The sequence below is a fragment of the Cystoisospora suis genome (genome assembly GCF_002600585.1).
Source record: "Cystoisospora suis strain Wien I chromosome Unknown contig_723, whole genome shotgun sequence".
Lineage (NCBI taxonomy): Eukaryota > Apicomplexa > Conoidasida > Eucoccidiorida > Sarcocystidae > Cystoisospora > Cystoisospora suis.
Genome location: NW_027153524.1, coordinates 48936 through 60420, shown reverse-complemented (window position 1 = coordinate 60420; position 11485 = coordinate 48936). Strand labels below are relative to the sequence as shown.

At 55.6% G+C, this 11485-nt stretch overlaps 3 protein-coding genes across 3 annotated transcripts in view; 2 read left to right on the top strand and 1 right to left on the bottom strand.

Annotated features, from left to right (window-relative positions):
• The first annotated feature begins 176 nt into the window (after positions 1 to 176).
• Positions 177 to 2491, top strand: CSUI_001809 (nek kinase). Its single transcript, XM_068062012.1, has 9 exons — positions 177 to 355; positions 492 to 561; positions 666 to 762; positions 933 to 1067; positions 1168 to 1313; positions 1534 to 1593; positions 2007 to 2075; positions 2179 to 2298; positions 2387 to 2491. The coding sequence occupies exons 3-9, from the start codon at positions 747 to 749 to the stop codon at positions 2483 to 2485; spliced, it is 645 nt and encodes a 214-aa protein (XP_067926011.1). The 5' UTR covers positions 177 to 355; positions 492 to 561; positions 666 to 746; the 3' UTR covers positions 2486 to 2491.
• A 1269-nt stretch (positions 2492 to 3760) lies between these two features.
• Positions 3761 to 5168, top strand: CSUI_001808 (uncharacterized protein). The gene is made up of 2 exons (XM_068062011.1): positions 3761 to 4105; positions 4199 to 5168. The coding sequence occupies exons 1-2, from the start codon at positions 3891 to 3893 to the stop codon at positions 4272 to 4274; spliced, it is 291 nt and encodes a 96-aa protein (XP_067926010.1). The 5' UTR covers positions 3761 to 3890; the 3' UTR covers positions 4275 to 5168.
• Positions 5169 to 9680: 4512 nt separating this feature from the next.
• The window catches only part of CSUI_001807 (uncharacterized protein), a 3457-nt gene continuing 1652 nt past the window's right edge, over positions 9681 to 11485 (bottom strand). Inside the window, exons 2-3 of the mRNA XM_068062010.1 lie at positions 11141 to 11485; positions 9681 to 10882 (exon numbers count right to left, since the gene is read on the bottom strand). The exon at positions 11141 to 11485 is cut by the window's right edge and continues 324 nt beyond it. Coding sequence (XP_067926009.1) covers positions 10093 to 10590 — 498 coding nt within the window. The 5' untranslated portion in view covers positions 10591 to 10882; positions 11141 to 11485 and the 3' untranslated portion in view covers positions 9681 to 10092. The remainder of the gene's footprint in view (positions 10883 to 11140) is intronic.

The following is an 11485-nucleotide window of genomic DNA, read 5'->3' as shown; positions in this document are numbered from 1 at the left end:
TGTCATTCTCCCGGGAACTATCCGCGTGGAATGGTCCTCATGCTGTCCAAGCAGTCCTGCTGCCGATGTAGCTCCTCGCTCACTCTCTCGACCCGTACTCTTGGCCACCGGCAGAGGCACGCTCTCCCCTAAGGACCGCTTCCCTGTGTCACCCGGAGGAATGTTACGTGTTTGCTGATCGATCCATCGAGTCGGGCCCGACAGCCCCCGGCAAGTGACGAGCCGTGCCGGCCCGGTGAGACTCGTCATCGCCGTGCTTAGTGTTTTCTTGAGTTGTCTCAGATACGTGATGAAGCTGATCGATATCTCGAGCATGGACAAGAAAGCCCGAGAGGACACGTTCAACGAAGCAAGAGTGAGCTGTATGGAAGGAGCGGCTCGACGCAACACTTGTTTTTTTGCCTGCGCGTGCAGGACACTAGCTTCCGACTAAACTTCGGAGTGCACTTCAGTCAGTTGTTGAATCCCGTGTTGACATCTGCTTCCCGCAGGCCAGCGCCGTACACGCAGCTCTAGGTGCGATGCATTGAGCTCTGCCTAGTCCTCTTCTTCTGAGAAGTTGTACGACACCCGAGAACGCGCACACTGTGTCTCCTTGGGAACGGGTGCCCTCATTTTCATCTTAGCTTCTCCCGCTGTACTGCGGCATCTCTTATTCCCCACAGGTCCTGTCAACCCTCAAACCCCACCCCTTTATAGTCCGGTACCACCAGAGCTATATCTACGAGAACCATCTGTGTATTATAATGGACTTCGCTGCTGGTGAGCCTGCCTAATGGCTGAGGAGTTTGTTGGCTTAGAAGTGCAAACAGAGTTTTGCTTCCGACCTTTTGGGGGCACTGCAGCTGAGTGTTCAGCTGGCCTCCGCGCCTCCCCACTCCGCAGGCGGAGGGGCGGAATCTGTTCATGTTTGCCGGCCATGATGTCCGCAGGTGGCGACATAGCTACGCGCATCAAAGAACAACGGAGAACGGGACAGCGGTTTGACGAAGCGCTTGTTAGGCGGTGGATTGCCCAAGCTGCTGTCGCTTTAACGTACCTCCACAGCATGCACATATTACATCGCGGTACTGACTCCACGGTGCTGACCGAGCCCGACAAGAAAGCGGTGCAGGCGCCGTAGCGTTCCACACTCACTTGTCTGAGCCGTGTATGTTCTTGCTGCAGACCTCAAGCCGCAGAATTTATTTCTCACTGCCGATGACGACCTGCTAATAGGAGACTTCGGCATCGCAAAAGTTCTCGAGTCACCTGTTGCCTGTACCCAAACAACAATCGGGACTCCGTACTACCTGAGCCCGGAGCTCTGCAGAGTAAGCCTTGCGGCAAGGTACGGGCCGTACAGACTTCAGCGCAGAAGAGCTCTGCTGGGAGACAAGAACCTTTTAGGGGAGAATTCAGCCGAGCATCTAAATGTGGGCCACAAGTATAGCAGTTGTCGCTTCGCCAAGAGCAGCCGCAAGAGAGGAAGCAGCACACCCTAATGGCTTGGACCTGATCAAACAAAAGGCTCCTTGTTGTCTTCTGGCTCAGGGCGAAAAATATTCTCTCCCGGCGGACATATGGTCGCTGGGCTGTATTTTGTACGAGCTCGTAGGTCCGGAGAGCAGTCAAAGCCGCTGGCAAGTGTTTTCTCACGACTGGCTTATCCAAACTCATGAAGAGTCGTCTCGTGCGTATCGGGGCGGCTCGTCTCCCCGTCTGTAAATATCCCCTGAATCCGGAGATGGGAAGAGAGGACAGCGTTTGCATGAGCAGTCTGTTTGCCGCTCTCTTGGCACGGCCCCAGGGGCTGGACTTCGGAATCGCAGTAGCTAGCGTCTGCCAAGTGTGCTTGCGTACATCTCACTCCCCGGTCAAGCTCCGCATGCCCGTTTTAGGTGACGGGAGGGGTCTCGAAGCGGTGCCATCAGACGCGAAACACCTACGCCTTTTCCGGGGTCCGCGCAGAGAACACCAAGTGTACCCGCCCACTTTCCTTGGTCTGCTGCTGTGGCTGTTCGAAGGCCACCCTCACAGTGCCTTTCCACGCAAGTGATCTGAAAGGGCTTGTGGACGCGATCTCGGCTTTACCCGTGAGTCATCCATAACCAGAGGCAGTCCCACGGTCCAACAATATCAATGAGAAAAACATTCCCTTTGTCTCTTTACATGTCTTTGTCCTTCCTGCGACACCAGATACCTGGAATGCCTTCCGTCTACTCAGATGAGCTTCGTCAACTTTGCGCCGAAATGCTAAGCAGAGATCCAGCAAAGAGACCGACAGCGTCTCAAATTATGCGCCTTCCTTTTATGAAGGTGAGGGTGTACATTTTGTCATGAGATCACAAACGGGGAGCCCCAGTAGCAACGCTCTGTCTCCATGTGGCTGACCCCGACTGTGCAGGACGAGATCGACAAATTTAAGGAGCGAAGAAGTAGGAACTCGAACCCCGGCCCTCTACTTCCCGCGCCAGGCGCGCCCTCTGCTGTGAGGGCTGCTTGACGTCCCCTCTGAAGGACCCAGTTGGCGGCGACAGCACAAGCGACCAGTGTGCATAAAAAAAAACAGCCAGTGTGCCGCCGTCCTTTGCCGGACCCCCAGGTGCACAATGTGACAGTGCCTTTGTGTGAACCGTTTTGCTTGTTGCTGCATCTGCCAGTATGGGAGACAGGTCATTGTCACCTACTAATCGTATGGTAGTGCTCGTTGTGTATCGTGGAAAGTGGCGTCTTTTCCTTGAGCTCAGAAGGTAGGCTCGGAAAAGACTGGTCGGAGGGTTCTTCAGGATTCCGTCCCCGGTGTAGCCGAGGCAGGACCCGACTCTGTGCTTGAGTTTCCCGGAAGGCCGCTCACAGGGTAATCATCCAGTACCGAGACTGGCCGGAGTACCGATTATATGTGACCGGCGGGATAGGACTGGTTCCGCAACCCTTGACGCTGTACTAACAGCCTATCCCGGCACCAGCGATTGCATTGCAGCAGCAGAGCGCTGTGGACAGCCATAAAAATCGCGGATCCTGGTCTGTTGAGCCGCTTGCTCGCGGTGTAGAGCCCCCAGACCCATGCTGTGATTAAATGTCGGGCTGACGGCCGCACCTGCGAAACGAAGGGCGACTCCACACTCGAGATGGCTTACTTGGCCTTCTGAGTGTAGTTCGAAACGGGGAGTCTAACCCGCACTACAGTGCTGGAACCTCTCTCGACGCAGCGGCCCAAGTTGACGCCGCCATGAGACAACCGCGGGGCAAGACTGCTGCCACTCTCCGGCGACGTGCCAAACTTCCTCGAAATACAATCGCGGGTCCGTGCTTTGCCGTATAGACCTTGTGCTTCTTGCTATACCGATAAAAATACTTGGGGGCGCTTCGGGTGGCAGGCATGCCAGCTAGAAATGGCGTGCACGCTTGTCTCCCGGGATCGTGGCGCTGGCACGAAGCACAGGGATCAGCTAGTGTAACGCGGAGAAAGTTATGAGGCATCTTTCGTACTATCGAGACAGAAGGTACGGAGTGCCGTACACGGTGTGAGCTGGCCAGACAAGTTTGTGGAAGAGGCTTGGCGCGGAAGTCAGTTCTTTCAAACCGCCAGCGCTGCTCTGAGAGTTTCCTCGCCGGCCTACTCGAACTCCGACACGTGGACGTGACCTGTCCGCCCGTAGCGGAGCGATCGAAGTCAGCAGAGAGAAACCAAACTGTAATTTTTCTCCGCTCGGCCGTTACCCACTACTGCATGCATTTTTAACCTCACCTACATGCACTTCTCACCTCCAAAAGACGTAAGTGTCAGTCTTTACCTGCTGTAAGTTGCTTACGATGGGTCTTGTCTGTCCATCGCTCAAGTACCGTCTCTCTGAATCCGAAGGAAAGAGTACTCGGTCACAGTGGCTCGTCAATATCACTCGAGTAGAATGTCGTCACACCCTTCACTAAAAGTACCGGCTTCACGCCACAAGCTGTGTCGTCGATGCCACTCTTACTTCGATTCTGCGGACAACGCAGGGAGGGCCAACGGCTGCAACTATCATCCTCAACCCTATGTGAATCGCTACCACCCTGAGGGCGAGCGATACTACGCCGCCGTCGACGAGAATCCGAAGCACAAGGGATGGAGCGGCAGCTGCTGGTGAGTCAAATCGCAGGCAGGCCTGATTCCTTTTCAACTCTGTGGCCTTCGCTTGACAGGAACGTGTTTGCGAACGTGTCCTTGGCGTTGCAGGGAGTGCTGCGGAGCAGAGAGCAAGGACGCCCCGGGATGCGTGTGGGGAACTCATATCAGTTATGACGAGCCATAGTAGAGTTGTGAACGGATCTCAGTCCGCTTTAAACAGGCACCAAATATCATCCTGTTCGCATACACGGGCTCAATTAAAGCACGATGCCCCGGTGAGGCGGGGCCCCTCTGGACCTATCAGGCGGCCCTATACTTTCAGCACCTCTACTAATCAAAGCTCACTGCGCCTCCTGCTCTTTTTCGGATTGACCCTTTTGAAGCTCTCCAAGGTCACCTCCTGGAAGCAAGCTTGACGTGGAAGCCTCCCGTGAGCTGCTGTCGTCTGAGTGCTTACGTAGTAAATTTTCCCCATGTTTCTGAATTTCGACCATGAGTGTTCTCATTGGCTGTACTGCGCGCGTCAAAGCCTACCCTATCTTTATTCCGACTCTCCTGTACAGAAATAAAGTTTTCTCTGTTCTCTATCTTGATAGGTGATCAGTTTACCTTGTCTCTCCGACGCACATCCCCACAATGCCTCTGTTCAATGGAGTCACATTGTGCTTGCCGACCTGTGTTCCTGTCATGGTGCTCAAGTGCGGCGGAAGGATCAGAATTTCTTACCTCGAAGCCTTGGACTGCATGTCCAAACTGTTTGTCCTGGAGACCAGTGTAACGTGTGCATACCATCATCCCATCCATTACACACCCACCTCGAACAAGTGCGGGAGAATTTTCACGCCGGGAGCTGCGGAAGCATACCGCTTTGGCGTCGAAGCGCTCTTTCTTTCGTTCCAGTAATAGTGGGCGTACCGAATGACCGAAGCGTTACTTCTGCCCAGTCACCCAGCCTCAGCCCACATTGTTTCTCTGACTCCTTGATCTTGCGAACAGTGAAGTCTCCCTGTTCCTCCTCGGGAGTCAACTCAGTAAACTCCTTGTTGGGTACCTCATCTCTCAGCAGGGGAAAAACCGCCTCAGGAGGGCGCTCCTGGGCAGACGCGCCGAGGAACGAGGTCGCGAACAGGACAGCGTATGTGTACGTGTGTCTCATGTTGCGGTGGAGCCGGTGTGATATTCCAGCAATTTGCAGCGGCTTCAAGACAACGCTGTACTGCTGCTCGTCCCATGCGGCTAGAGCTCACAGCATTCCACCTGTCCCGGTGTACCGACACCAACAGGAGCGGGTAAGCGACCACGGCTCGGCAAGGGGTACCGCGCCCGGGCGAGTGCGTAGCCCGGGCCTATTGCATTCTCGTTAAGCGCAAAGTCCTCGTCGTCATGGCTCCTCTGGTTCGCTTCACAGGGGCACTTCTCTCGTGCATGGCCCTCGGGGTCAGTGCAGTTAGAGTGCACCATCAAATAAGGACTTCCCAAGCCCCAGGGTTGCGGTTTCCCTTGTTACTTCCTATACCGAGGTTCAATGTAATGATATGGCTCACAAACCTGTTATTCCCCCAAGAAACCCCCAAGACCTTCAAAACGAACTTCACAGCTAAAGGGTGCCCCACCTGGTATACTGATCCGAACCGGACGCCGGCTCACTTCTACGAGGACTTCCTCGTGACAAAAAACTGGATATATAATCCCTCCCAGCAGGCAATTGAGTATGTAGGCAGAGAGGAAATCAGAGAGCCTCCACATGCTTTTCCATTCTTCTTCCTGTCACGCCGAGATACTTCCCGGAATGCACTCATAAAAAAGAACTTCCTTTGCCAAAACACCAGGGTGCAAACTGAGGTCAACTTGGGGGGCGCCTCTCAGGCGGGTGTCCTTTTCAGGGGCATCGGCGAACGAAACTTCTGGGCAGCCCTGCTGACAGTGGGCAACGGTCTGGAGCTCGTTCGTGTGAAGGATGGGGAGCATATGGTTGTCGGGCGCCTATCCGGCCTTGATGTCGCTCGTAAGCATGGATTTCAGGAGTGCAAATCAAGCAGTCACGGAGTGTACGCTTCTCTGCTTGCAGGGGGAAAGTGGTATTCAATCGCGATTGAAGAGGAGCTTGGAGATGTCCGACTGGCGGCCGGTAGGCTGAGGAGCTCCACATTACACGATCGCGTTCCAGTACCTTACACGGACTGCAGGCGAGGTCTCGGGACGGCTGCTCTCAATGGTGCACCAAGCAGAGTCCGACGAAGAATACTCCCCACCTGGCAGGGAGAATGGTACGTTCTTGCGCACGGCTGAACTTTTCACTGCCGCACGGTCTCGACTGCAGACGTGGGAGCTGTTGGTTTGCTTGCGAGTGGCGGCAGCGCGAGTTTCCGTAATGTGGTGTTTGGTAAGTTCCTGCCTCCTGTCTCGCTGGACCCGCTGACTTCGATCGTTTCTCTTTTTTCTTCTGCTACGACCTCCAGCGGATGTGAACTGGTAACGAGATGGCCTACTCGTCACAGGTGTGCTACTCCTGAAAAATCAGAACCTGCCCTAGGCAAGGAACTGCAAACCCCAACGCCGTAGCCAAGCAAATGCAGGTATCAGCCCGGCGTGCTAGCAGTCGCAACATGGTTGGGCAGTAACAGATCCTCAGACCACACCTGATGCCATGGCGGGGTCACTAGGCCATGACCTTGCAATCATCAAAGAACTGCCGGAAGATGTGAAAAACTGGTGTCCAGAGGGTACGCTACGAAAAGATATGCCGCTGTAACCCACGTAACACGTTTACCCGGACTCAGGTGCCCTCTGCGCAGGACGTCCCTTCGAAGCATAACGCAGGCCCGGGTCTTTCGAACGCACGGATACCCGGTACTCCTTTTTCCAGGCTTTTCTGTTCTGACACAGGTCTACCTTCTGAGGAGTTACTCCCGGTCCTTTTGACACCCGTAGTCCCGCTGGGCAGACGTCTTCGTTGTACTAGCCGTACAGCAGGGGACTCTTTTGAGTGCAAGCACTAGTCGGGACTCACAGGAGTTGGATAAACATGTGCCTTAGCATGTCTTCGTCGTCCCAGCCGCGAAGCTCTGCATCAGACAATGCGGCCTCTCCGGCAGCTTGCTTACGCTGCCCGGCTGCCCGCTCGAAAACACCCGACAGACGCCGTGCCTTCAGAGTTCTCTTCTCGTCCCGTCCAGTGCAGCTGCCAGGCGTCTCTGTCCCTTCTGCGCTCAGAGCCGTCTCAGGTGCCAGACGGCAGTTCTCTTGCTCAACGCTGCATTGCCTAGGGCTACTAGAGGGACTAGCACTGCTGTGACACGACGCGTCTGATGAAACCCCCTCCTGCTGAACCCCACGCACCCTTGTCGGGCTGGTTGATTTCTCAATCACGTCTGCATTTCTTCGCTTCGGGCTTCTCGCATTCATGCAGGTAGAGGCAGCCTGAGCACCGACATCCCCCTTGACCGTGGTAGTTGGTTCCGAACGGTGGACTGCACCCGCTACCCCGCTCCTGTAGTTTTCCTGACGGGACTGCAGCGATGTAATTCGTCGTGCGCACAATGATGAATAAGCCAGCGTCTTTGCGTCTTTAATGAGCAGAGAAGGGGGACAGTCAATGGCACCCTTCGAGCGATCCCGTTCTTCCCTGGGGCCTTGCGTCGGGGTCTCCCGGGGAGGTCGCACTGGACGGGTTGCATAGGCGCTAACCTGCTCTGCGCCGTACTTATTGGTACAGCTACTATATTTCCTAAGTGAAGCGTGTCTGGCCGAAGTAGCAGCGTTTGGCTTTTCGGACTTCACGTACCCCTGATGACTTATGGAGTGCAGGATGGGGTCGTAGTCGGCCTGGCTTTTATCAATAGACAGGCGGAAAAGTGGCTGCTTGCGGCTACGTGGAACAGCCGGCCCGTCGGATAACGGATTATGTTTATCGTTAAGCATGGTGCTAAGGACACTTGACCTGCACTGAGAGCAGCGTGCAGGCACAACGCACCGGTTGGTCACTCCGTGTGCCACCCAACCCCAAAGCACGGCCATCCCGTGGTGACAGCCGGGACGGCGTCCCCGATCCACTGACAATGCGACAGCAATGTATCGCGGCCACGCAGGGACAGGACAATGCGACAGTAATGTATCGCGGCCACGCAGGGACAGGATTAGCAGAGCCCTGTAAGTAGCTCCCCCAAATCTGACTGCTTATAGCTACGTGTCTTCAAGCTCCAGCGCGAGAATGTTCAAGAAGCGCTGGTGTGGTAAACCAAGTTTCACAGGATTCCTGGGAAGCTTCGTGATGATCCCGTAGCTCGTTACCGTCACTGCGGCCACCGAACTGCTCAGTAGCCAAAACAGTGTGGTTGCAGTGTAAGGGTGCGCGCGAGCGGACAGGTGTTTGAGGCCCCTGCTGATTGCGGCACAAGAAAGGGAACAGCAGAGCAATGATCAACTGAGCTGTCGGAACTGAAGCTTCGACAGAAGGGGGACATGCTACAAAGCAAGCTGCGACAGGCGGACGCCTCAGCCGCGGTAGGTGTACTGAGACGTCTCATGAATCAGCAGCGACATTCTACCGCCGCGCATGTTTCAGGTTGGGGCCTGTGAGGTATCGCCGTCTCTCCTAGCGCCACCCAAGTCTTGAAGAAAGAGTAGGCGAATGGGCTGCACTCGTGCTGTTGTCTTTTCCCCAGCAGTAGCGTCAGCAACGCGGGCGGCAGTCTCCGCCTGGAATATGGGGACGGAGAGACTCAGAATCGTTCGGACAGCAAATAAAGAAACAGTGTTGGCAGATTTCAGAAGGTCACACGACACTCCCGGAACTGAGTGTCCGGCGCTGCGGTGTGGCGCCAGCCGCGAGGGACTAAGTGGAGGGTCGGAAACGAGTGTTTGGGTATCATGAGGCTTCCGTGTTGCTGGCCTACTATAGTTTTCAGTCCTGGCAGCTCCGAAGGCCCCACAGATGTGTGACTTGCGGTCGCTCTACGAGAATAGAGCAAGTGAGCCTGCGCATGCAGCACTCCACAGGCCGGGGTATTGCAAAGGCAGCCTAGAGTACACGGTGCTGGCGTAACGCGAACCGGTTCAAGCTACCCGGACGCGCGCAACTGTCGAGATCAAGGCCTCACACCCTGGTCATACTCACCCGTGCCTACGCTGTGGTTATCCCCTTGCTGCAGCAAAGATCGCTCGTTAGGACAGACTACCTTTCAGCTGCTATAGAATACCCGCATGCCGGCCCTTTACGGAATTGAAAGGCTGCAGAGAGCGCCCACTTCATGGCGTTCAAACCTGAGATAATGTCGTCTCACGATGAAACGCCCTTATCCACGGGGTCTGGCAAGTCAGCCTCAGTCCATCTGCACGAAGGTGAAACTTCCAGTGAACACGCCGGCAGCGATCAGCAGACGACGCTGCCGACCTTGAACATGCTTGCCCGCTCACACCCCAGCGTAGCAAAGTCGTGAACAGGTCAGCGGCCCAGCAGCCGGGGCTCATAGCTAACAAGTTTGCTGGCCCACTTCCGGGCCGGAGCAGTTCCGCACCCCTGCTCCCTTCCGAACAAGCATGACGCCAAAGACATTTCTGGAGCGTCGCAGGAATTCCCGCCCAGGTTCAGGGTGCTGCGACCACATCGTTCTGCGTCTTGACCGGTCTAACGTGCTTATCAGTTGAAGCAGGCGGCTGCCATCGCTAGTCCCATGTGATCCCCCAGATAAACTGTGTGCCGAGGCCCCCGGCACCGAGAACCGGCGAAGAGTGCGACCGCGGAAGTTGAGGAGCGCGTTCCAGAGTCGCTGAAAGTACAAGGTCAGTTGGCTTAGACGCCAGGAAGAAAAGCAACCACCAGTCATACAGCTCATCCCACGACACAGCCAATCAGTCGTCCACACTTTACACCGTTGATGTGCTCACTTCACTCCAGCGGTCATCCTCGTCCTCGCGCGGGGGGGAATGATAGACCAGCTGCTCCTGACCGCTGCCTCGACAGAATAAACAAGAAGCCCTCTTTTTAGTCCTTTGTCACACGGTTACCTTCGCCGTCTGTGCGCGTATGGATCGAGGTCGCATTCTCGTCCCCTGTCGTTGCGGCGAGCTGGCCGATCCTGACTTAGCCTTCTCTTGTGAAACCTGCTGCCACACTTCCCGTCTGGTGAGGAGCTATACACTTTTCGGGCGTGTGCGCGCTCACCAGTGTGCTGCGGATCTTCCTTTCGGGAAGTGCTCTCGCCAGCGCATGACCGAGAGGTCGCAGCTGTGGGGAGACTGTCTCTTTCGCGGGAGCGGCTGTGGCGCTCTCTCTTAACTGCCCCCGTAGTGAGACCCTTGCTGGTGCGATTATCACTCCTGAAGCTGCTACGGCTGCAATACTCATCAGCAAACTTGTCCGAGATGCGTCTCCGCGACCCTAGTCGTGCATCCGCGGATTCCGACTTTACCTGTGAGCCACTTCTCGTTCGTCTCATCGGAATGTTTCTACTGCCACAAGTCGGCACGGGAGACGAGCATTTCTCGGCCGCCTTCTCCATGCTGTCACGTGAGGCAAACTGGCCGCTTGATACGACTCTGGCTCGATGACCGCCTGACGTTGCTGAAACCTTCTCGGCCTTAGACACTTTTGTGAGCTCCCTGTCACTTAGGCAGTGGCCGCTGTCGTGGCGATCAGAAGGATCGCCTGTTCCCCGAGAATCGCGTCGGGCCGACCTTCCTGGCGGAGCTGACGAAGACGGTGAACGCGACCTCGAAGAGGAGGAGGTGCTTATTCTGCGACTCCTTTTTCGTTTCCTTTGCTTCTCCTTCCTGTCTTTCTTTTTCTTTTTCCTGCAGTGGACACCAGAAGTTCAGAAGCTTTCGTGCGCCCCCGGAAAAGACACCCGCAACGGCAGGCCTACCACTCTGACGGTCGAAACTTACTACCCTAGAGTGCAACAGAGTGCGTTGCGCTGCCCGAGCCATCAACTTCGAGCGCATGACAAAATCCAGACACCACGCTCTCTTCTTAGCCCTTGCGTGTATCAGAGAGGCGATGGTCGCACACGGTCCAATGGTATCACGCACTCTTTCTAAGTGTACACGTACTTTTTCTCCTTCCGCAAGCGAGAGGATCCTCGATCTGATTCCTCGTCCCCGCCAGTAGCGGCTGGTACACCTTCCTTTGAGCCTGTCTCATACGGATTGCCCACCAGCAAGTTCTTCGGTTTATCGCCCCTGTATGGCGCGCACGACCATCACAGAGACAGTGGCTCGCAATAGCGCCAGCCCCTACCCAAATGGCAGGCAACGCCGAACCGTCACTTGTGTCGTGCGCTCAGTCCTCAGTTGGGATTGACATCCATTAGCCGTTACATGCGCGTGAAAAGTCAGATGTTGTCCGCACTACTCCGGGCGTAGACAAAGCAGTGGCTAATGGATGTCAATCCCAAC

Bases quoted from the DNA above. Each gene is read 5' to 3' on its own strand.
- CSUI_001809 (XM_068062012.1), top strand. The intron at 1,068-1,167 runs GTACTGACTCCA...TTCTTGCTGCAG, and splicing joins CATGCACATATTACATCGCG to ACCTCAAGCCGCAGAATTTA. The intron at 2,299-2,386 runs GTGAGGGTGTAC...CCGACTGTGCAG, and splicing joins TGCGCCTTCCTTTTATGAAG to GACGAGATCGACAAATTTAA.
- CSUI_001808 (XM_068062011.1), top strand. From the start codon at position 3,891: ATGTCGTCACACCCTTCACTAAAAGTACCGGCTTCACGCCACAAGCTG. The intron at 4,106-4,198 runs GTGAGTCAAATC...TTGGCGTTGCAG, and splicing joins GGATGGAGCGGCAGCTGCTG to GGAGTGCTGCGGAGCAGAGA.